This window comes from Carassius auratus, chromosome 6 (assembly GCF_003368295.1).
Source record: "Carassius auratus strain Wakin chromosome 6, ASM336829v1, whole genome shotgun sequence".
NCBI lineage: Eukaryota > Metazoa > Chordata > Actinopteri > Cypriniformes > Cyprinidae > Carassius > Carassius auratus.
In genome coordinates this window covers 9,622,171-9,647,618 of record NC_039248.1, presented here as the reverse complement: position 1 = coordinate 9,647,618, position 25,448 = coordinate 9,622,171, and the positions used below count along the sequence as shown (strand labels likewise).

Genomic DNA, 25,448 nt, shown 5'->3' with positions numbered 1-25,448 from the left:
TTCTCAGTTTATGTTTTGGATGCATTAAAGTTATGGACAAATGTTGGCATTAGTGCTAAAATGTAATCCAAAATCCAAAGCCAATTTTTTGTTTGTTGTTGTTTTTTTGTTTTTTTTTCGAAACCTGGATGCCAGCCTAAGCTTATTCGTGATTGCGATTATTTCTGGAGTAGTTCCACAATTTATTCACACTTTCACCCAAAATACCCCATACCACAAACAAATAAAACAGCACACATTAGTGCTGAAAAGAATTTCTGTATTATACTAAACTTGCACTATCTAGGTTAACTAGGTTTGGAATTGAAGTGATTTTATTATTAGCTATTAGTGTTATTCTATCAATTAGGCTGCATTTATATGATCAGTAAAAGCTTTAATAATTGTTACATTTTATTACTATTTAAAATAACTTCCATTTTAACAAGTTTAACAATGTAATATATTCTCGTTGTGGCAAAGTTGAATTTTTTGCATTAATTTCTCCAGTCTTCAGTGTCACACAGTCCTTCAGAAATCATTCTAATATGTTGATCTGATGCTCAAGAAACATTATTACCCATATTAAACAGTTGTGCTGCTTAATATTTTATGAAAACTATGCCACACATTTTTTCCCTGGAATTCTTTGATGAAAAGAAAGTGCACAAGAGCAGCATTTATTAGATTTTATTATTGTTGTTATTATTTATTTTGGTAGCACTCAGAAGTGATCAACTCTTACAAATAAAGAATTTTCAAATAAAAAATCGTACTGATCCTAAACTATTGAATGATAATAAATGACTCGTAGTATTTGGGAAATCTAGTGCTTTGAAAGATTTTTCCTCTGCTTGCAAATGTGATTGGAAATGAGCTTAGCAAAACTGTTAGAAAAGGATAGTTAGGTGTAGGTGAAAAGAAAATCGCCGTGGGAGGTTAAAGGTGTGAGGAGAATGTAAAAAGTCACACGTCACTTAATAGGGATTAGCCTCTAAACAGTGTGTTTGGCATATTAGCGCTCAAGGGCTTATCACTGATCTGACTCTGCAAGGAAGCCACTATCATGAACAGGAAGTTGTGCCGGCACTAGACTCAAACCAGGTTAGCATCTAGTCTATATGCAATTACCCTAATGGCCCAGTTGAATGTGCAGACCTTACATCATGTGTCTGTTTGATTATGTAACTGTAACCTGACACATATACACATTTATTTTAAAGGGACAGTTGAGGCAAAAATTCTAATTCCTCGTTTGTTTTATTATTTATTCACCATTGTTGTTGTTCCAAACCTGTTTGACCTTTTTTTGTTCCACAGAAAGAGGAACATCATACAGGTTTGACATGACATAAAGTCCAGTATTTTGATGGCAAAAATTTCATTTTTGCCTGAACTATCATTTTAACAGTCTTGCTAAAAAAATACTAACATTTATTTTGTAATAGTGCTACAGTACATATACATACACAGAAAAAAATGCATCTGTCTACAAACATTGCTATTTACCCATATTATTTACAGTGGCCTCATGCTCATGAAATATTTAGATATTTAAATCACACATGCAACAATATATGAATGTCATTTCATCTGATAAATATCAAAGAAGGTGGGATTTATTTTACAGACAAATCATAAAACAGAGTTTAATAGGTTTGATATGAAGTATGCTGTTCAGAATGTATTTTGGTTGATGCCACTTGGTTTGACATACTGTTATCTACTGCAATGACAACTGTAATTTTTTTAAGTATATGGCTTATGTGTCCAACTACTTTTGGATCATAGTGTCTATCTATATTTTGCACAAAATTATTAATTCATAAATATTAACACTTTTTATTTCTAAAAATGTCAGATGAAGGAAGCTGGAAGCAATTTGTGCAAAAGGACATTCAAGACCCCTGAACTGTTTCCCTGCTGTTTTAAGTATAGCCTTCCTATCATATCACGCTTGGGTCCCATAACTTTGTAATAACGTCCAATACTTTGATTTCAGTACATACGCTACTGTTTAAACATTTGGGGTCACTAAGATTTTGACATTTGGCAATTTGACATTAAAATTGATATTCAACTAGCTATAAATAATTGCAACTAAATGTCAACTAACTCGCATGTTGACATGAACTTGAAAAAAAAGGTACTTATAGTCAGTAGAATGTTGTGGGAACAATAAATAATGTGTTAGCAGATATTAAGCAGACAGTCTACTAATAATGACTGGTAATCGACAAGTAGTTGCAAAGTTACAGTAAGCAGAATGTCTAAAAAACTATTGAAAAATAAAGTGTTACCTTAATTGTTTTAGACAAATGTTTTTTATGGTCATGAAAGCTGCATTTATTTGCTCAATCAATCAGTCAATAAAAATAAACAGTAATAGTGCACTGCTTAATATTTTGTGCAAACCATAACATTTTTTCCAGGATTCTCTGATAAACAAAGTTGAAAAGAACAGAATTTATTTGAAATATTTTATACAATTTACTGTCATTTTTTACCAATTGAATGCAAGTACTTATATCTTTCAAAAACCTCAAACCTCTGAATGGTAGACTTGACCTACTGCAAATAATGTGACAATCCTATTTATTGTTACATTAGGTGTATACAACAAAATATCTAGAGGTAAATCATGCAATCCTTTTAAAAAAAATCAACTTGACTGTATAATTAACAACAAACAATAGGTTTATGCCATTGCACATTTGAGCAGAAACACCTTATCTGAATATTGGTGTCTGTCTGGTCATGGCCCTGGGTCTAAATATTGTCCAGTAGATGGAGCTATCCAACAATCTCTGCATGGAGACAAAAATACACTTTTTATGTCCAGCAGATGGTGCATTCATTCACATTTGGACAAGCTAAGATCTAGTCCATCAAAATATAAAAACAGTTCCCTGAACTCTGTGTTCTTGGAATGTGAAGGTTCATGAGTGTTCATTGGAAGTCTGATTTTTGATAAACCTGTTTCTGTTGTAGTCTAAAACATTACGTTTAAACGTTTATATAGGTCGATGTCATTGCTGTAATGTCATTAGTTACCCAGCAGAAGATCTTGCATGATAAAGTTTATCCAAAACTTTTGTCATTAATTTGTCTAAAGTTAACTTTAGCATAATAAACTTTTACATAAAAATAAAAATAACACAATTATTTTAAAAAAATTTATTTGTATACTAACTACTCTCATTTGTAATTTTCACTTTTAATACACTTTTTTTTTTTACATGTCAGACAAACACACTTCATTCTAAAAGGGAAAGCTGAAAAAAAGCAAAACAGGAGGCCTGCCCTTTTTGAGGTACCACTTCAATGCATTTATAAAGAGCAAACCAGTCTTGTCCTGTCAATTGTACAGAAATATATACATTTGAATTTATTCTCCATATGAACTTTATCATTTAGGCCTAACTGTATGAACAATTAAAAACTGTTGCTTTGAAAAACGTTTCAGCACTTAACCATCACATGATGTTCATCAAAAAGCCTTAAACATTAGAGGGACCAATTTATATATAAACCTACATTAAAACATTGCACTTAATGCTGGAATGTGTGTTCTATTTCGTAAACCTCTCCTACTTAACCTTGGTTGACCATCTCAGTCATTTTGACACTGACAAGAGCTGTTGAATGCTGAAGCAGACAAGCTTAAAATGTAACTTTTAAAGTTACGAAAATATATTTTGGTCATCCTAACAACAAACAGGACAATGTGGCCATTTCTAATTATTTTCTAATTATTGAGATGATTTTAACCCCTCACTGTCTATGGTGGTTACGGCACTGGTGCATCACAATGCCAATCCAATGATAATGGGTTAACAGGAGGACAAGATCAGGAGGCCAAATGCAACGCTGAAATGCTGGACAATCAGACAATGTCTCTGTGAGATAATGAGTTTGGTGTATGAACAGTTCGTAAAGTCAATAGGTCTGTGAAGGTTTCAAAAGTAACAGTGTTTAGCTTCTGTTTTGGGCGTTTAGGATCTGGCAGGTCTTCAGCAGGAGTACACAAAGCTCTTACTCTCTGATAGGACATATTTATAAAAAAATTATGCACAGTGTTAATTATTTGGAAAATATATATATATAAAAACAGAAAGGGCATTAACAATGTAAAAAAAAAATGCATACATAAAGTAGAAAACTATATATATATGTGTGTGTGTGTGCATACCTGTTGCATAGACCCTGGAGTGGTGCAAACCGAATAAATCATCCACAGTGGAATTAGTAGGGTGGAGGAAAGGGTGAAGAAGCCACCAATCGCATAACCCCACCAGGGGTACTCATACACATTGTTGAACTTCAGAGGGGTGTATTTAATCAAGGAGAAGATAAGCGTTCCCTAAAAAGACAGGAAAAAGAATGATGAGCAATGGGGAGCTGTCATTTAGTTTGGTATGCTTTGTCACACTGAGTCAGTGCACAAAGTCTCAGAACAGGAGAAGGTGTTTCTTGTGTTTTGAAGTGCTGTCAGTGTAAAGACAGAACCAAATGACAAGTGTCAGACATGGACTCACAGGTGGCAGACAAACCTCTTCCTACCTCTATGTACTGGTCTGCGGATAGTTTGTGGTTACAGTATGAAAATAAAGTTTTAAAAAGCCACAGAAATTTAAATTTCTGTAAATGATTACTCACTGTGCATATAGCAGGTGTTAAATATTTCCAGCAACACTTCATGAAAGGCCAGGGCCGATATCCAATCATATCCTCAATGCTGTCATAGAGGCGATCTGCACCTGAAATTAAACCCAGAAGTTCTTAAAACTCTAAAGTATGTTGTAAATCATTTTATCACATTACTTTGTGTTCAACACGCTTTTAATGTGATAAGAACTGAGTGTACTGTTGTGTACTCTAAATATTTCTACAGAGGTCAGGTTACAGAGTGGCAAATAAATACATTTCCCATTTGTGTACATTAACTACACTTTGCTTTTTATTTTTTTACAGATTCAAATAAATGATTTACCATATACCCATCCAACACAGATGGACTGAAGGACAGCGAAGGTAAGAAGAGTCATGCCACTACAGGCATAATAGTCAAAAAGCTGGAAGACATACAGGCCACCCTGGGAGTGAAACAGAAAAACAAAGAAATTGCTGACAGAAATGACAGGTACTGCCGATTTGTTTTTTTTTCAGTCAACCATCTTTGTGTTCTCATTTGTGACTCTCACCTCTGTTACCATTAGCAGACCAACAAGGAAGCTGGCAGCACTTATGAAGAGGAGAAGAAATTTTCGCCGGTGTCCAACTTGGAAGAAGGAGGGATACATATCCGAGATAGCAGTTACCAGGGCTTCATGATACACAAACTGATACAGTAGAATAGAAAAAGCTTTAGGATATCCATAATATGATATAATAAATTAAATATAGAATGACCTATATTGCTTCCTATATTTACCTCACTATCCAATCCCAGGAATATGATCATGATAAAAAAGAAGATTGCCCATAACTGAGGCAGGGGCATCAAAGCTACAGCACGGGGGTAAGCAATGAAAGCCAAACCAGGACCTGCCACAAACAAAAGTCATTAAACGAATCCCTCCACGCCCCACTTTTTTGATAAAACCTAATCACTGCATGTAATGTGAATGGCAGTGTTTAAAAATAGAAAAGTCAGCAGTACAGTTGTGTAACCAAAGGTATTGCAGTTACTAGACCCAGAGCTCTTACATAACATGATTTTCTTGTTTCTGTATGCTTATTTTATGATATAATAAGCTTCCATTGATTTGAGAGACCTGAAGCCTTAAATATGATTTTACCTGACTCTGCAACCATTGAAATATCAATTCCCTGTTCATCTGCCATGAAGCCCAGGACCGAAAATATAGCAAAACCAGCCACAAAGCTAGTTAAGCTGTTGAGCAGACACAAGTATACACAGTCTCTGAAAGACAAATGGTAAAATAAAAATATAATAATAATAATTAGTGAAATTTACAATGAATATACAGTTGTGGAGAGAATGCTATTAGGTCATATGAACTACCTATAGCAGTTGTTCTCATATTTGTTGTAGCTTCCCAAAGCAGTCAGTACTCCTGTACAGACTCCATAGGAGTAAAATATCTGACTACCTGCATCCATCCACACCTAAAACATCAAATAATGTTTTTATTATTTCAAAATCCAGTTATTCAGAATTTGACATCACAAAATGCAGATGTTTTCAGCAAATAAAGGGCAAAAGAGAGCAACTGAGTGCCTGTGGGTCTTTGAGACGTGCTGGATCAGGGTAGAGGTAGAATGTGATGCCATTTTTCGCTCCAGGAAGAGTAAGGCCACGGACCAGCAGCACGACCAACATTAAATAGGGGAAAGTAGCAGTGAAGTAGACCACCTGAAAATAGGATGAAGAACATTCAGCATGTTCCTGTGGCTTAAGTGCTACAGAGTGGTGATGGCAACACCAACATCATGGGTTTAATTCCCAAGTTTTGATTCCTAAATGTAAAAACAATTCTGGCAAAAAATATCTGTCTATTCACTGAACATAGCTTTAGGGAGATGTAAGCTTATCCACATTAAGATATATATTGAATAATTTAATTGAAAAAATTACATAAAAAAGATTATTGTATGCACTGTATATGTGTGTGTGTGTGTGTGTGTGTGTGTGTATGTATATATATATATATATATATACACATATAAACACACACATGTAAACACACATTGTAATTAATAAAACGTATTAATGAATTTGCCATAATGTTACGTAAAATTGATAGTCAATGATTTTTTTTTTTTTACCTCAATTCCTGGAAGAGAAAGTGAGCATTTAAAATGTGCATAAATGTTAAAGTTATTTCTTTCTTTTTTTTTTTTTTTGGAAAAGGATAGCATGACATGAGGTTCACCACGCAAAACAAGCAAAACTGTAAACACATTCCACTTCCAGCTCACATCTTACCATTCACTTTGTGATACATATGTTAAAAAGTGGAACAAATTTCTCACCTTGCCTGTGGACTTCACTCCCTTCCACACACAGAAGTAGCAGATGATCCAGGCCAGCAGGAGGCAGAGTGCCAAGTCCCATCTAACATTACCAATCTGGTCTATTCCCTCAGACAAGCCCAAAATTCTTCTCCTGTAGGCAAATAATATGGAATCACATTCTGTTTTACAAGCTTTATTGAGAATCATTTTAATTAGCTGGATGATTTTTGTATCACGTGTTGCCGTAATTGCATAATTCTAGTAAGCATGTATCCAGTTTATTGGGGTGCATTTTAAAAAAAACTTACTCCCAAAACTCAATAACAGGAGATGTGCTTTTCTCTGGAGAATATTTAGTGATGTTGCTTTTGCTGAACTCTTTGCAGTTCTCTAAATAAAAAAGACAAAGGTTATTCAAACGACATATGCCAGTATTATGATAATTCACACTGTTAATGTGAGATACCTGTGTTCCAGTAGTTGTTGCAGCTTGCCCATGGCAGCTCTGAACTGAAGGATGAAAAGAGGTAAAGGAAAGCCCAAGCAAGAATTATGATGTAATAGACTCCTGTATAGAGGACAACAACTTGGCTACCATAACCAAGACCTGTGAATATAAAGAAAAAGTAGCAAAATACTAAAGTAAGAAGCTGTAATAGATTCACAATGAAAAGAGCTCAAGTGTCTCAAATTATATAAAAAATTTGGAGTGAGATTACATCTGTTTGGGGAGGAGACACCCAAATATTCCCGACAGCAGCCACTCTGCCCCAATTCTCTTAATTTTTTGCTAGCAGTTCAATTTTGCCTATTGTTCATAATTGACCAACACAAATAGAAATGAAAACAATTGGTAAATCTGATAAGACAAGTTTATCCAAATAAAATAAATCATTTTATATATTTAAAAAATTCAAATGTATTAAAAATAGAAATATGAGACAAATTATTTAATGATCAAATGAATTAACAGGAAAAGTTATCTCTTACTTCTCACTCAGCGTGAGAAATACAAGGTGTGGCGTGTAAGTGTGTGAACTGGTTGAAATCCATGTCTCATGGTGAATGTGTGAGACTCAAGTGCCCTGTGAGAGCATTGTTCACCTTCAAACAGTGGACAGATCTTTCTCCAGCACGTAATTCCACCCTGACTGGTGAACTGACCGAGTGAGGTCTCCAAAAAGAAAAGTGGAATCCCACAGGTGAAGAGAAACAGCACATACGGCACAAAAAATGCACCTATATAACAGAACAATTTATTAACACAGCAAACTTATACATATCAAAATACAATATGCAATATACAAAATATACAATATGTGACCCTGGACCACAAAACCAGTTTTAAAAGTGAAATTGAGATTTATACATCATATTGAAGCTGAACAAATAAGATTTACATTGATTTATGGTTTATTAGGATTTAACAATATTACTACTGAGAAGTCTTTAAAGTTGTCCAAATGAAGTTGACGCATATTACTAATAAAAAGTTAAGTTTAAATATATTTATGGAAAATAAAAAAAAGAAGACATTATCCAAAACAGGGGATTCACAAATCATTGTTTGAATTAAAAGTAATTTATATGACAAAACGACAACGTGTTAAACAAAAATACCATATTATACCATATCAACCAAATTCTAAAGCATTTATAATATGGCTCTTAACAGTCATAATAAAAATAATTATTTTTTTATTTAAATTTGCAATGCATACACTACTGTTCAAAGGTTTGGGGTCACTATAATTATAATTTATTAAATTTGATCAGAAAATCCAGTAAAAACAGTAATATTGTAAAAAAAAATATTACAATTATATTTTATATAAATTTAAAATGAAATCTATTCAATGTTATTTCTCCAGTCTTCAGTGTCAATAATAACATTTTAATAGGGTTAGTTGGTGCTTAAGAAACATTTATTATTATATAATCTATGTTGAATACAGCTGCCATATTTTTGCGGAAACCATGAGATATATATATGTGTGTGCGTGTGTGTGCGTAGTATAATATCAGTTATATAAGTTTACTCTGTCATTGCTGAATAAAATTATTAATTAAATATATTGACCCTAAACTTTCAGAGCAGTAGCCTACATTAATAATTTACTATGCAACATTTTTAGGCCATATTAAAATGCATTTATATACAGGTGCATCTAAAAAATTTGAATATCATGAACTTATTTCAAAAAGTGAATCCAGTATCTCAAAATATTAGAATATTTCCTAAGTTCAATAAAAAAAAAATAATAAAAAATAAAAAAAAACACTTGACTCAACACTTGGTCGGGGCTCCTTTAGCACAAACTCCAGCATCAGTGAAGTGATAGTGCTGAGGCACTATCGAAGCACAGGTTTCTTTAATAGCAGCCTTCAGCTCATCTGTATGGTTGGATCGACTGTTTCATCTTTCTCTTGGCAAGCAAATCAAACACAGTAATATCATGGTAAACAAAACACTTGGAAATGGTTTTGGTACTGTGGGCAGGTGCTAAAGTCCTGCTGGAAAAGAAATCAGTATCTCCATAAAGCTTGTCAGCAAATAAAAGCCTAAAGTGCTCCAAAATCTCCTTGTAGATGGCTTTATTGAGCAGAGATGTATAGTAACGAAGTAGAACTACTTCACTACTGTATTTAAGTACTAAAAGGCGGTATCTGTACTTTACTAGAGTATTATTTTTTCCTCCTACTTCCACTTTTACTTCAGTACATATTTTCGCTGAGTTTAATATTTTTACTCCGATATTTTTTTATGTGCTGCATCGTTACTCGTTACAATTATAAAAATGTTACGAATCATTCCATTACAAACCACTGCCAGAACTGTAGATGGCATGGCAGGTTTGATGAAGCTGGCACATCATTGAGCGAATCGAGCGATTAAGAAGACTGCGCATGCTGACTGAACTGCTGTGAAGAGAGTAATGAACACCGAGCCGAGCCAGATAATGACTCGTTCACGAGTCAAGAACCGGTTGCATCGGTTTTCGGATGACCAGTAACGTTAGTTCTTTCTGACAGTTCGATTCAATAAACCAGTTGAAGAAAACAGTTCACCGATTCTTTTGCGCTCGACGCACCCTTACGAAAAATAACCATGGTTTTATTATAGTAAAACTGTAGTAACCCATGGTTTTTTGGCGTATTGACTGCCATTTGTAAAACCACAGATTTACTACAAATACCATGGTTAAACTATGGTTAATATAGCAAAACCATGGTTAATTTGTGGTTACCATGGTTTAACTACAGTAACCATGGTTTTTTGGTTTTATCTGTAGTAAAACCATGGTTAATTTTCGTAAGGGCAATGGCGTCATTGGCGTTGACTGCACCTGGGCTCATAACATTAACACAGAATCAGTTCAGAATCAATCACCAAAAGAATCAGTTCAGTTCAAACGTATGTGTGTCGGTTTGCTTGACGCTAAATCACACATGCGCAGTATCATCAGCTCCTCGGTTCACGAATCGGACGCGTCTGACAGAAACGGTTCTTGACTCGTGAACGAGTCATTATCTGGCTCGGCTCGGGGTTCATCTTCAGTTCTCTCTTCACAGCAGTTCAGTCAGTGAGTGTACTGTTTGAGTCAATGAATTACTCCGGGATATTGGTTTGTTTTAACTCAGAGGGAGTGTCAGACACATTAAACAAATTAACAGCTTAATTCATCTGTGGATTATTGCGTATTGGAGACGCGAACCGTTTAAAACGATTCAGTTCGATTTGGTGAACTGTTTCAAAAAGATCCGGTTACATCGAATGATTCGTTCGCGAACCGGATATCACAAACTGCTTTGTTTTTAACTGTCTTACAACAGACACGGAAGAGAAGACAATGCTGAATAGTCGTAGTTTTTGCTATTTTTGGACCAAAATGTATTTTCGATGCTTCAAAAAATTCTAAATGACCCTCTGATGTCTTACGGGTTTAAAACAACATGAGGGTAAGTTATTAATGACTTAATTTTGCAAATTGGGCTAACTAACCCTAGTAACCGTTTTTTGTTTACAAGAAGTTACAGTCAAAGGAATTGTGATTGTCCTTTAGGTTAATCATTTGAAATAGTAAAAACAATATGTTCAAACTTTTGACTACTTTCTTTAATAACTACATAACACAATACTTCTACTTTTACTTTCAGTACTTGAGTAGTAAATTTTAAAATAGACTACTTGCAATACTTAAGTACAAAAAATGCTGAATACTTTAGTACTTCTACTTAAGTGTGGTGCTTAAAGAGCACTTCAACTTCTACTCAAGTCACTTTTTTGATAGAGCACTTGTACTTTTTCTCAAGTATGGGTCTCTACTTTATACATCTCTGGTATTGAGCATGGTGACTCTTGATGCACTGACTCCAGCTTTAGTCCACTCCTTGTGAAGTTCTCCCAAGTGTTTGAATTGGCTTTGCTTGACAGTATTCTCATGCTTGCAGTCATCCCTGTTGCTCGTGCACCTTTTCCTACCCATTTTCTTTAATTCCAGTCAACTTTGCATTTAATATGCTTTGATTCAGCACTCTGTGAACAGCCACCCCTTTCAGTAATGACCTTCTGTGAATTACCCTCATTGTGGAGGGTGTCAATGATTATGTTCTGGACTATTGCCAAGTCTTTCCCAGTATTGTGGTTTCAAAGAACAAGAGTTTCACTTTTATGCTTGAGGGGGCACCCACTGGCAGATGAGCCATGAACACTTTTTTTATATTCTACATTTCCTATATTTATATAACATATATTCCGCATAAAAAATACACACACACACACACACATATATAGGTGTATAGGGTGCTGATTTCTTCCGAGGGTTGGCAGTTTTGTATGTAATGGAAAAGTGATTATATGTCTTTTTTTCATTTATGTTTGATCAATTCATAGCCTTCTCAAATCATCACCACTTGCCTAAAATATATAAACAGTTCAAGCATATCAGAAATGTTTGTTTAAATGTTTAACCTAGATAAATGTGCGCTGTTGGACGCATATCCAGTGTGGAGTGAGACTGAAGCGCGCTCTGCAGGACATGGAAGCACCAGCAAGATAACTTGCATTTTTTTCTAACAGTTGAAACAACTTAAAATACGCAGTCGTTTTTGTTCATAAAGGTAAGAGTAATACATCATTCGGTCTTGAACGTTAGTGCTTTAAAATCCTGAACCTAATATATATAGGCTATATAGAAAGCTTTAAATTAAATTACTAGCTACGCCTATGCTCAAATGTAAATATTCTAATATTTTGAGATACTGGATTTTTGTCTAATCATCAAAATAAAAATTACAAAAATTAAAACTTTTGAAATGTTTTACCTTACATGTAATGAATCTAGAATATATGATTTTTTTTACTTTTTGTATGTTACAAAAAAAAACTAAAATATTTTTTTAGATGCACCCGTGTGTGTGTGTGTGTGTGTGTGTGTGTGTGTGTGTGTGTGTGTGTGTGTGTGTGTGTGTGTGTGTGTGTGATTTAATGTTAGTGATTGTTTTTCTTAAGACAGCACAGTTGTTTATGTATTTCATACCACTGAGGTTCTTGTAAATCTTCACACAAGTGTGAGCTCAGAGTTATCTAACTTCATCCAAATGAAATTTGGCTGATTTTTTCCCTAGAGAAACAGCACCAGATCAGTGTTTATGTGGATATTTTATTCCAAAAACACAGAATGTCTGGCACTGATCTTAAGCCATAGACATTGAGACTCATATCCCAAAATATTTTAATTATAACAAACCACCACAGAAAAGGCCTAATAATATCTAAAAAGCAGTATATTTTATCTTCTGTGTATCTGAGAGTTTTGAACATTTTTAAGATAAAATATTATTTTATATTAAGATCATATGATAACTCTGGAACATAAACACCATAAAACAAGATTAAATATAAATTTGCACTCACCCCCTCCATTCTTGTAGCACAAGTAAGGAAACCTCCACACATTTCCCAGGCCAATGATGTGCCCTGCCACCGCCAAGAGAAACTCCAGCTTATTAGACCACTGCTCTCTTGCCTGAGGTTTAGGTCTGGCCTGCACTAGGGCACCATTCATGAGGTTTAACTTCCCACCTGGCCTTGAGCTATGCTCCATGATGCTAATAATGGGTTGAGAAACATATATTATATACCAATATAAGGCATAATGAAGAAAGGGGCCCATATGTGTTTGGGGTAGATGTGGGCCCCATGAGCTCATCTGTAGCAAGTGATAACATCATAGACTCTGCAAACAGCTGCACATGACTGCATGCAACTAATGATAGCGCAGTTGTTGTCTATTAGAATATGTCCACATTTAGATCTTGTATTATACATAAATTAAATGTTCTATCTACATATTTAATATTCTCATCAGCCTAAAAAATGCATATACTAACTTGCATGATACTGTAGTATAAAAGAAGCACTTATACACGTTTATTGCAGTTAATGAATTTAAGTCTGTTATTAAATTGAATGCTGTTTTATCAAGGTTTTTCCTTTAATACATCCTTCAGAAATATTGTGCTTCTACACCTGTCACCACAATCAGATATTAAAATCCTGAAATGTGTTTCATATCTTTAAAAAAAACAACATCTTGCATTTATATATATATATAACAGCTCAAAACTGCATGGCTTTACTTACAGATGAAACCATGCATTTATTTAATTTTTACTTTTTTGTAAACTACAGTAAAGCTGCTGTTTCACTAAATTAAAGTGTCAAGTAATAATGTGACAAAAGAGTAATCAAAATATACCTTTAATTTGTGAAGAATCCGTCTTGTATGTCTGTTTTATGTAGTGCCTGTACCTAGGTCAGCAGCTCAAAATAAATAATGTCCTCAAAGAGAATGTCTGAGGAGTGGCCAAACCGGCTTCAAGAGCTCCTGAACAAGCACTGTTGGACCTAAGCTGTTGGTCTAAACCCAGGTTTAGTATTTAGTGTTTTCTGTGTCCCCCTGTTTTATAGCATGTTTTTTTCAGAGATAAAAAATAAATGTCTTATCAGTAGAGCAAATGACAACCAATGGGTTTCTTTCTCTCACCCTACTCTCTCTGGCTATTTCTAGATCTTTCTCCATCTTTGATCCTGTCTGACAATTTTCCAAACGGTCCAACACAGCTCTTTATAAAGTTGAATTACTAGTAACTGTACACCATGCCATTTGTATTGTCAAGTGAATTCAGAAAAGAAAGAATGCTTTAATACCTTAATCAAATGTCCAGCTTGTGCTTCATTAAGCAATGTGTAAGTGCTGCACAGCCCATATAACATTCTCTCATCATAATCCTCCAGAACTACTCAAAGTGAGTGCTTGTAGAACTCAGCTAAATGAAACACATTAGGCCTACATAAAAACAGATGCTGGAATACTGATCACAATCATTTCCTTTTTGGAACATGTTTAAGGAGAGATTTAATGATAATTAATGTTGTTGGTAAAAATCTGACATTATTTCAGTATCATGCAGTAATTTTAAAATAATCGCAGGTGTACGCGGTTTGTGAAAACGCCATTTACAAAATCAACAGTGTCCTCTTGTGGTTGACTATGAGAATTTTCCCCAAAATACGCTGACTCATGTTCAATAAGAGCCTTGAAAACCATGTGAAGGTAAAAAAATAAGTATTTGCATGACTGCATTACAGATGTATTGTTTATGTGTATGATTGATTATAGTAAGCATTTTTCCCCATACTACCATTACCAGAACAGTGCTATGTTTACTAACTACACATGAGTCAACCCCCCTGTCGAAACAGGTTCCTGAAGTGAATGAAAACTGTAAAACCCGGAGTGGAGCTCCAGCTGACTGATTAAAAGAACGTTCGAAATCAATCGCTCCGTTCCATTCAAACACCTTGCTCCAGACCGGAGGAAGATCTGCGTTGCTTAGTGACCAAAAGTTTGATGCTTTACTTCTTTTGCTACTATTTTCGGTTGCAGAAGAAGAAATATGCGATAAAATACATATAGAACACATCACGTTTGTATGATATTGCGTAATTATTGCTGGATGCCTATCTGCATCAATGCTAACAGGTTATAAACAAGGTTGTTTACTCGTGTTGAGTACTGGGTAACTTAACCCTTTTGATTTAATGTAAGTAACAGGTTTGGCAATAAACATGACAAAATGGACGTGTTTAGAAACATGCAGTCATTTATTGCTATATAAGCTGCTGAGCTACAAGCCCCGCCTAAAACACACACTTTACACACACACACATTACACACACACACACACACATGTGATTCTAAGCTTGCGGTTCTGTACGGACTCGTTTCCCTTTACGAGAGGAGGAGAGTGTGAGAGGGGTGGGCTTCAGCGGCTGTATTATAACGACCGAATCCCACTGAATTAAGCGTAACTTCATGGCCAAGGTAAACGCGGTAGACTTCCTGAACTTTTGACCAGTCGCCTCCACCAGGTAACAGCTCTGTAGCTTTTGTTATCGGTCTATAGCTCTGAGGTTAACTGCGTAGTTGAACTGTTTTCTATCTGGCTTTTGTTTTTGTATTTCACTTGTCGTCCGGCGTCTCCGCAGCGTGGGTTGAAGAAGAGCACAAGTGTTCGGCTGCTGAATGTAGGCCAAAGGGCATGAACAAAAGCGCAAGAACTGAGTGAGTTTCCTCTTTCTCTGTATGCAGTTCATCAGGGGACAGTATCTCTGCTCCGTGACGATCGTGCGTCAAGGTTGCTTCGAGTGTTGCTTGTGATTATAATTAACAAAGTACAGGAAGGTAATTTTATCCTAGGTAACATGCCACCTGTCACAATAAAATGAAAACATTAAATCACATGAATGTTATTCTTGTTGGTTTCATATATATATATATATATATATATATATATATATATATGTGTGTGTGTGTGTGTGTGTGTGTGTGTGTGTGTGTGTGTGTGTGTGTGTATATATATATATATATATATATATATATATATATATATATATATATATATATATATATATACCAAATGTTGTAATATTTGAGGATTTTATTTGATCTATAAAAATATATATAAAAGTAACAATAGTTTTACAAATATAATTTTTATATTTATTTTTACATTTTAAAGTCACGCACAATACTTTTTTAAAATGTTGTTCCATTAGAACTAAACATGCATTTTCTTTAAAAGATAAATAATAATTATAAATAAATGAATACATAAATGACAATATGCAGTCCTTAGGGTCTGAAGGGGTCCTCTTCTGTCACATGACAAAACAATTTTTGTGTTACTGACTTTGATTTGGTGATGTTTTTATCATTCCTTTTTTTGTACTATTACTATATTTTAAAACAAAATAGTTTCACAGTTTATTTTCTTAAAGAAACAGTTACACCACCTAAAAATATCAAAACAGACAAAAATACTTTATTATTCATAGAAGGCTCTTTTTTTGTGCTTATTTATTTAAAGTTCATCTTTAATGTATTTTTGATTAGAGCAATAGCTTACATAGCAATGATATTGAAAATGTATGCCAAATGTGTTTATTACAGACTGTCAAGATTTTTCTTGTCTTTTTGCAGCTTTTTTACCATGAACATTTTAAACACTTTATCCACATGACCGTTTGGGAGTATAAACAAAGCAATACTTTATCATACATTTTATAAAGTCACCAAGTGACGTTATATTAGCTTAACAGATGGTCACTTCATAAGTTTGTTAATAGTGAGAAATGTCTTGAAAATGTAGGTTCTTTTTTAATATATCTTATCCACAGATCCTCTGGAGTTTTTTCACAGACTCCCAGGTGTCATGTAGCGGTCTGTTAAAATTTTTCACATCTTCATAAGGGTCACAGCACAAGAAATAAGGGCAAGAGAAGGGAATGTGACTAAGCACCCTGCAGTGCCTCCTGTTTTGGGGACACAAGATTATTTCAGCTGTGAGGAGTTGTGCAAACAGCATGTACCAATTGACCTCTGCGTTTAATAAAAAAAAATAAAACCTTGTAGTTGTTTTATTTTTTATTCTACAACAAATTCTAATTGAGAACAAAAATGCTTTTAGATTGAATATGTATGTAGTCCCTGCATTAACAGTTTTTGTTTAATAGACACTCAAGGCTAAATGTCTCTGGGCCAACATTTTTGTTTCTATTAAATAAGAATGGTATGGTCTTCAAAAGTAACTAAAGATGCTATTTAGACACATACAAACAGTGGCAAATGCATTTAAATATAGGTGTGAATTAGAGTTTGGAGTTTATAAGAAAATTAGAGTGTGTATTCTTCCAAAAGTGTATTCTTCATTTATTGTTTCGACAATAGAATCTGGTGTTTTAATAAATGTCTTTGGTCAGATTCACTGTGGCAAGTATGTTCTTATCTAGCGATATATCGCACTAAAAGGTAAACACAAAAAATGAAGACCAGCCATAAATTTGTGGTTGATGTCTGTCACTGCTTTTGGAAAAGTAGAAACTTGTTCTAACTTTGACCAGAATTATTTAAAAAATGTAAGAGCTGGAACAATCACATGGTACTGAACAAAGACTCAGTGCTGTTTTTGACCTTTACATGTTTCAATTACCGCTCTGTTCTAAACTTTATTTGTGCTTCTCTGCCATCAGTGTTTTGACAGATGTTTGCTTTTTTTTATTGCAGTGACATGGAAATGCAGGATGATCCAGATTTGCAGTTTAAACTGGCTTATGCAGGTTCAGAAAGAATTGACACAGGCATTAAAACCAGAGCGAGAGGCCAGTGGTCCAGTAAAGTGGAGTTTATCTTAGCTGTTGCTGGCCAGATCATTGGTTTGGGAAATGTGTGGAGATTTCCATATCTGTGTTACAAGAACGGAGGAGGTTTGTAGTACTGTGGTTTTACTGTGTGTGCTCTATTAAAAATCCAGTAGAACCAGTTAAATGTTTGTTTATTTATTTATTTATATATCTAGTTATTAGTGTCTTATACTAATGTGGTGAACATAAATGTCTAAAAACAGCTGTTTTTCTTTTTTTTAGGAGTGTTTTTCATTCCATATGTGGTCTTTCTGTTTGCCTGCGGCATTCCTCTTTTTCTTATGGAGACTGCTTTGGGTCAGTACACCAGCCAAGGGTCTGTTACCTGTTGGAGGAAAATCTGCCCACTATTTGAAGGTGGGTTTTCATTGTTCACTTTTAAAGTCATTGTTAATGTACAATAGAGTAAATGCTGTTGTATGTCAACCACAGTGTTGTAAAGTTAGATGTGTGTAGTAAACATGCAGTGTAGATAAGTGTTTAGTAGACACCCAGCACACCTCAATATTGAGCAATAGTGGTCTGAAATGTGAGCGGGTTCCTGTTTGGGTGAATACCTTAAATATTAAGGTACTTTTGTACTAGGCACGGTTTTGTCATGTTTATCGTGTATGTTTAAATAACATGTGAACATACTCCTTTTCTAATGGGTCAGCATCCTCTATTTATGCTTTCAGAATTTATTTTGCTTTTGGTTCCTTGAAGTATCATCTCTCCATATTTGCAGAAAATGGCAGGATGAAAACCACACACACGCACTACTTAACTTCTTGTTGAATTTCCCAGTTTTAAGTAGTTATCTAAAGCCATTACTTGCCGTTATTTCTAATTCTATAATCTAGTAATAAATTAATACTTGTAATAAAACTGTATGAAATTGCGTAAATTTGCTCTCAGCCTCAACTCCTGCCTTTAATTTCTAAATCTTATCCCCAAATGCCAAAATAAGTCACCCATAAATAATTCATTTGTTTGATAAGTTTGTTATTGTGTGTAATTCTAAGCCAAGCAATGGTCATAAATTGAATAGTTGTTTCATTTTCAAAGATTTTGTTAATTCATAGTTCTTCAAAAATAATTAATTCAATAAATTATTGTTAAACAAATAATTATTTAATTTATATAATAGTATGTTATATGGATCTCTCCCAACACATTTAAGCTAAACATCAAACAAGCTGGTTTAAAAGGCTGATAGTTATTGTCATTAAAAGAAACATCCAAAAAGGGGTTAATAGTTTTGGCTTGCTTCTCTTTAGGTCTGGGTTATGGGAGTCAGGTGGTTGTCTTCTATTCCAGTGCTTACTACATCGTCATTTTGGCCTGGGCTTTCTTCTATCTCTTCTCCTCTTTTAGTGGTGAACTGCCCTGGGCTAGCTGCAGGAACTGGTGGAATTCAGGTATGTTATAAAACGAGTAACTTTTTCGTTTTCAATAGATCATGCTTTTTATAAACCATTCCATTCATCTTTACAGAAAACTGTGTTGAGTTTGACCGAATAGGAGGGATGAGAAACCTGAGCTTTATGGAGAATGCATCATCACCTGTTAAAGAATTTTGGGAGTAAGTTTATAAAATACCCAAACATTAGTTAGTTAGTTTATTTAAAATGAGTAATGAATAAATTGATAAGAGGTCATAGTGCAATCTTAAAGGTTCCATAGTGAATCTAAAACTTTTCAGTTATGCTCTGCTTTAATTATTAACAGTGATGAGCAATATGTGCTTCTATAGGGGGCCATATTAAAATCACATTTATAATAATTTAAAGTGTAAGTATTGCAAGTATAATCGATTTAAAGAGATAGTTCACCCAGAAATAAAAATCACCCATCATTTACTCACTGTCAAGGCATCCTGGGAGTATATTCTAGGGGGGTTAATAAAGGCCTTCTGAAGTGATCACAGTTTATAAAGTTTTAAATATGGATATTTTTCTTACACAAACACAACAGTTTGCTTCAGAAGGCATTTATTAACCCCTCAAGCAATGTTGATTTGCATTATAAAGCGTGCAAGAGCAAGGACATTTTTTATATAACTCAGATTGTATACGTCTGAAAGGAGAAAGTCATATACACCCAGCATGGCTTAATGGTGGGTGAGTAAATCATTGGGTAATTTTCATTTTTGGGTGAACTAGCCCTTTAAATACCAAATGTGTAATAATACTAAAAGCAAGCATAACTTTCAAGTGTAATTCTTGTTGATAACCCAATTTGAAAATAAAGTTTTGGGAATTACAGAGAATGTATCTTGTAGGAGGCGAGTATTGAAAATAACTGGAAGTGTGAATGAGCTGGGCAGTTTGAGATGGGAGCTGGCTCTGTGTCTCCTGCTGGCCTGGATCATCTGCTACTTCTGTGTGTGGAAGGGAGTGAAGTCCACAGGCAAGGTGGGAACTAACTGAAAATGCACTTTTCAGAAGACCTTTGTGTGTGTGTGTGTGAGAGAGAGAGTTGTTACCTCAGTCCTCACGTAGGCTGTATGTATTATTTACATAGTCCAGTTGATACTGTTTACACAGATTTAAATCAGGTACGCTGGATGCCCTTGTCTTTATTTTTCAGGTTGTGTATTTCACTGCTACATTTCCATATCTTATGCTGCTGGTGCTTTTGATTCGGGGTCTTACATTGCCTGGAGCCATTGATGGCATCAACTTCTACCTCTACCCAAATCCAGCACGCCTTACAGACCCACAGGTAGGTAAATCTTAAGTCTCATATGAGTGCTGAGGGCAGCAGACGATTAAGCATTTTTCAACGTGAAGACATTTGCATCTAAAGAAATGAAAGTACTTTGGTCAGTGCTTTTGTTTACAGCGATGTACACTCACATGACCATCAGAGTCAGACCAGTCAAATCAGTGACATAGAAAAACTAGTTCCCTTTTAACAATGGGCACAATATTGGAATCACACGACCAGTCTGATGTTACTTGTTTAACTTATTTCACAGGTTTATTACTGGACATCTTTAGTTGAGGAATACATTTCTAAAAGATTAACTGGTGAATAGTGTGTTTGTTTTAGCTATGGGATGATGCATCTACATCTGTCAGTGCTACTTTAATGTAGTAAAAGACTACAGTTTTATCAGCCAATGACACAAGAATACATAGAGCTTATAATTTGTACAACTGATCAAGCTTTTGAAATAACTAATCACTATATAATGAATCATAAGAGAAACTAAATCATTCAGAAACATGACTTGGATGTTTCTGAGTGTAACCAGACCAGACCCTTCATGTGTCTTGTATTGTTGAATACCTAACGGATTGGTCTGTAGTTTTGAACTTGCCTTCTCATGTCTTTAGGTATGGATGGATGCTGGAACACAAATATTTTACTCTTACGCTCTCTGCATTGGGTGCCTTACAGCTTTGGGAAGCTACAATAAATACAACAACAACTGCTACAAGTAAGCAAACCCATTGTTATGAGAAACCACATTCAATTCAGTTTATATTTAAATCCATATATGTGTATTTAGAAATATTTCTCTAGGCAATAGTTGTACTTATCTGTATATATATATATATATATATGCAGGATTCAATTTCAGAAGTACATTATGCAGTCAGACATTACATTCGCTGTGATAAGTTTTGACAGCATGCTTTGTCTTTCTGCTTGTAGAGATTGTGTTTACCTGTGCCTGCTGAACAGCGGAACCAGTTTTGTAGCTGGCTTTGCCATCTTTTCAGTTTTGGGCTTCATGGCCTTCGAACAGGGGGTCGATATCTCAGTAGTAGCGGAGTCAGGTAACTTAAACAACAGTGTCCTCTTTATGTCATGTCCTTTATGTCATTTTCTACACTTTCAATTCACTTTTCCAGGTCCTGGTTTGGCCTTCATTGCATATCCACGCGCTGTAGCTATGATGCCTCTGTCTCAGCTGTGGTCCATATGTTTCTTCCTCATGATTATTCTGCTGGGGCTTGACAGCGAGGTGAGGGCACATCATCTCTCAAGTAAATGATATGTTTGACTGTGTGAAAATTTCGGTTATGCTTTTATTAACTACTGCCCAGATTAAGCTATTTAGCATAGGAGATATATTATTATACTGTATCCTGTTAAAAAGTCCCGTGTTCATGACTTTTGTGCAAGCAGCATACTTACAGTAAAGGTGTTGTGCAACTTTTTCAGGGCATTACTTCATTAAAAATGACACCTCATTCTCTTTTTCAGTTTGTGGGTTTAGAGTCTCTCATGACAGCCATAACAGACATGCACTCCAACTTCTTCCTCCAAGGACATCGTCGTAAACTCTTCCTCCTCCTCATTTGTGTGGGCTGCTTCCTCATTGGCCTCCTGATGGTGACCGAGGTGATTATGTTCATAATTTGGTCATTTCTGTGGTTTTATTTAGTTTTTAATCATTTGAAAAAGAATTAGTTTTTATCTGAGAAATCTTAGATTTGAGCTCTGATCAATGTGATCTTTTTGCATTGATTCAATAGGGTGGCCTGTATATCTTCCAATTATTTGATTACTATTGCTGCAGTGGAATGACCCTCCTCCTGTTTGCCATTGCACAGTCAATATGTATTGGCTGGTTTTATGGTGAGTAATAATACTGAATCGGCACAGAAAATGTATAAAAATACTGCACAACTGAATATTATAATGTTCTTCTTCGATGTTTGATCATCGTTTGTTAAATAACTTCAGGTTTTTGTGTGAAAATACTGTGTCAAAGATAGCACAACCTTTCTAATATGCTTAATTACAACTCTGCCAGAGTAATTGGTGCATTTAAATGCCTTCTTCAAAGACACTAGCGGTGCTAAAGTCACCTTTATGTAAAACCTGCAGCTTTTGTGTTGTTAACCATGATTTCCTATCAAAGTCACCACAAATACTTCAGCATCCATACTGTTTATAGTAAAGTTTGGTCATGTGTCATAAACATTAAGAACTGAGCATTATCTGTACTGTTTTGTGTATGATTTCTTTAAAGACCTCTTGATTTCAATGTCTCTGGTTTTTCAGGTGATGATCGTCTGTATGAAAATATTGTAGACATGATCGGCTATCGTCCTTTGCCACTAATGAAATACTGTTGGAAATATATCACTCCTATTGTGTGTATAGTAAGTGCGTGATTTACTCTCATTCACTGGTCACGTTAGGCAAAAAAGGCAGTGATATTTTAGTTCTCCACCAAAGCCATAATTTTATTTATGAACATTCTGCATTAATTCAATACACATATATGCTTCTTTAGGCCACGTTTGTCTTCTCTTTGGTCAAATTCACTCCTCTAAAGTTTAACAACACATTTGAATACCCCTGGTGGGGTTATGCTGTTGGCTGGTGGTTTACCCTTTCCTCGACATTGATGGTCCCCCTATGGATGATCTATGTGATCCTTATCACTCCTGGTACACTGAAACAGGTAATTCCACGTATGATTTAACAGAAAACAACACTAAGCCATGTTCAAAGTACTGACCCTGCATCTATATGCTTTCACATTTTTTTAGAGACTGCATGTCCTTTGCACTCCAGCAAGCGATCTACCTTTGACATCGGAAAGACGAAAAGAAACCCTGTGACCCTAAAAGACAGTACAACATGTCCCATGACTGACAGAGAAACATTGTTGGGAAGGGGGGATTCATCCTTGGGCTGTATTTTGGACAACTTTTGATATCATTAATGCCTTTGAAGATACACATTCTCGTGATATCTCAAGAAAGCACAAACACAAACTGTACGTGACTGTTTTATAAGTTATTGAACTTTCCTATCTTCTATTCTCGATTACAAGCAACTAAATGGTGGATTTAAACTGGAAATGGAAAAATATAAGCTCCACTTTCATGTTCGGCATTATCTCAAACTCAATTTGACGTCATTCTTATGTATGATAGCGTCAGCAACTTACTGTATCATAAACATTCATAAGATATCAGTTCTTCTGAAGAAGATTGAAAAAACAGTTTATTATCATGAGGGAGTGGATCAGCCCCACTTTGGATGGACCAGTGATTATTGCAATTAGTATATGATAAGAAAACTAACTTACTTTCAGTTAGTATCTTGTACTAGTAGTTTAGAACATAACAGTATTTTAGAATCGTAACTATATTTTTACATTTTTTTATGGGTCAATCATGCAACACTTTTGTTTTGTGCCTATAGTCCCTTGACTTGTCTTTTAAGAAAGTGTTACAGAAAGTAAGTTATGTTGGGGGTTATTATATTACAAATATTACAACATTTGTAATCGATTCAAAGAGAAAAGATCCATCAAGAAAATTGATCCATATTTTGCCACTTAAATCTGCTTAGATGTACAGTGGTTTAAACTATATGTTTAGTAAACTACATAATTTAAGGGAATATCTATAGGTAATTTAAGCTTATGTACAGTTTTATAACTGATGATCTAGAAAGGCCAGTGGTAAATGTTCTAATAAACGCTCTGTAAAAAATCAATAGTCAAATGATTGCTGGTTGAAATATGTTGGTGACAGCAGTTTTGTTTTTTTGTGGCTTCTAAAGAAGTTCTGATGCATCCAAGCAAATATTAAACAACTAGGTGAAAGGTGAAAGCGGTGAATTCTTGAAATAAAGTAGTTAGAGAATAACATTAGACATGATTGCTGTCAGACATATGGCCAGTTATATACTGTACTGCTGTTTTACTGAGGTGACTTATGTAATTTATTAATAGAAATAATTAACAGTGTAGTTGACATAATGACATTAAGTGAAAATCCTATGTTTGAGCTGTCACTTTATTCGCATGACCACAGGAGATTAAAGTTATATGCAGATTAATGGGAAAAAAAACTAAATCTGAGTATATATCAATATACTGGTGGATGGTACAGTGAACTTTGAAACTTTTTATCATTTACAAAAATGAAAAGCCAGTGATGATGCTCTTCTTTAGTCTAGACCTGGGTTAAAGGTTTAAGGCCTCCATTTGTAAACAGACACTCTGGCCAAAAAGTCACCCAAACACTGTTTGGCAGAGGATGAAAGAGCAGAATGTTTGTGTTCTGGCCTGGGGAATGGATTTCTTGTGATATGGATATGTAAAGTGGGCCAATTACATTGTCATTTCTTTTGTGAATTATGCCTGTACACAGTTTAGTTTCTAAAGCAGAGTATTATATGAGTAATGACATGCCAAAGTGAATAAATAAACAGAACATTTCGATACTATTTGTTAAAGTGGTTATTTTGAAATAAATATGTACATGGGTTTAAGGTCCCTTTAGCTGCTTCTTTGATAAACTTCTTTTACCATTACCATATTTTTTTTAATAAATATTCACACACACATACAATATATATATATTTATAATAAGAAAAATACCCTTTGTAATAACTGTATGTTCTAAGACACAAATAACTGTTCACAGTTACAGCAACACTATGTAACTTTTGGCTCTAGCGGTTAATAAACAGAACTGCGCGCATCCCGCGGAAGAACATTCTAACCTGAGCTACTTCTCTGAAGTCTATGCCGATTCACTGAGGTATGTGTTACTCCGCATCGGTGACCATACAGAATCTTAGAGAAGTAGCTCAGGTTATAATGTTCTTCCGCGGGATGCGTGCAGTTCTGATTATTAACCGCTTTAATGCACCGGATATATGGAGTTAATGATATGTTTACAATTACACTAGTCTTAAGTTTGGTGTTGGTATGATTATTTTTTTTTTATGTTTTTGAAATAAGTCTCTTATT

At 34.8% G+C, this 25,448-nt stretch overlaps 2 protein-coding genes across 2 annotated transcripts; one reads left to right on the top strand and one right to left on the bottom strand.

The window, feature by feature from the left end:
- Positions 1-861: 861 nt before the first annotated feature.
- On the bottom strand, positions 862-13,923 carry slc6a22.2 (solute carrier family 6 member 22, tandem duplicate 2). Its single transcript, XM_026260888.1, has 15 exons — positions 13,722-13,923; positions 12,878-13,071; positions 8,065-8,199; positions 7,427-7,567; positions 7,269-7,350; positions 6,979-7,111; positions 6,224-6,358; positions 6,008-6,111; positions 5,781-5,905; positions 5,414-5,526; positions 5,184-5,321; positions 4,973-5,075; positions 4,639-4,739; positions 4,172-4,342; positions 862-4,021 (listed from the first exon to the last, which is right to left on the bottom strand). The coding sequence occupies exons 2-15, from the start codon at positions 13,065-13,067 to the stop codon at positions 3,866-3,868; spliced, it is 1,827 nt and encodes a 608-aa protein (XP_026116673.1). The 5' UTR covers positions 13,068-13,071; positions 13,722-13,923; the 3' UTR covers positions 862-3,865.
- Positions 13,924-15,183: 1,260 nt separating this feature from the next.
- Positions 15,184-24,917, top strand: LOC113095367 (sodium- and chloride-dependent GABA transporter 2-like). Its single transcript, XM_026260889.1, has 16 exons — positions 15,184-15,397; positions 15,515-15,590; positions 17,592-17,791; positions 17,951-18,085; positions 18,988-19,128; positions 19,205-19,292; positions 19,992-20,124; positions 20,300-20,434; positions 21,052-21,155; positions 21,374-21,498; positions 21,574-21,686; positions 21,929-22,066; positions 22,201-22,303; positions 22,733-22,833; positions 22,968-23,138; positions 23,227-24,917. Exons 2-16 carry the CDS (start codon positions 15,568-15,570, stop codon positions 23,296-23,298), a joined length of 1,782 nt encoding a protein of 593 aa, XP_026116674.1. The 5' UTR covers positions 15,184-15,397; positions 15,515-15,567; the 3' UTR covers positions 23,299-24,917.
- The last annotated feature ends 531 nt before the right edge of the window (positions 24,918-25,448 follow it).

Coding starts and splice junctions, on each gene's coding strand:
- slc6a22.2 (XM_026260888.1), bottom strand. CDS start 13,067: ATGGAGCATAGCTCAAGGCCAGGTGGGAAGTTAAACCTCATGAATGGT. Junction 6,359..6,978: donor GAGTGAAGTCCACAGGCAAG/GTGAGAAATTTG, acceptor TCCTATTTTCAG/GTGGTCTACTTCACTGCTAC. Junction 6,112..6,223: donor CACGTCTCAAAGACCCACAG/GCACTCAGTTGC, acceptor TTGATGTTTTAG/GTGTGGATGGATGCAGGTAG.
- LOC113095367 (XM_026260889.1), top strand. CDS start 15,568: ATGAACAAAAGCGCAAGAACTGA. Junction 19,129..19,204: donor CAGGAACTGGTGGAATTCAG/GTATGTTATAAA, acceptor TCATCTTTACAG/AAAACTGTGTTGAGTTTGAC. Junction 21,156..21,373: donor TACAACAACAACTGCTACAA/GTAAGCAAACCC, acceptor TTCTGCTTGTAG/AGATTGTGTTTACCTGTGCC.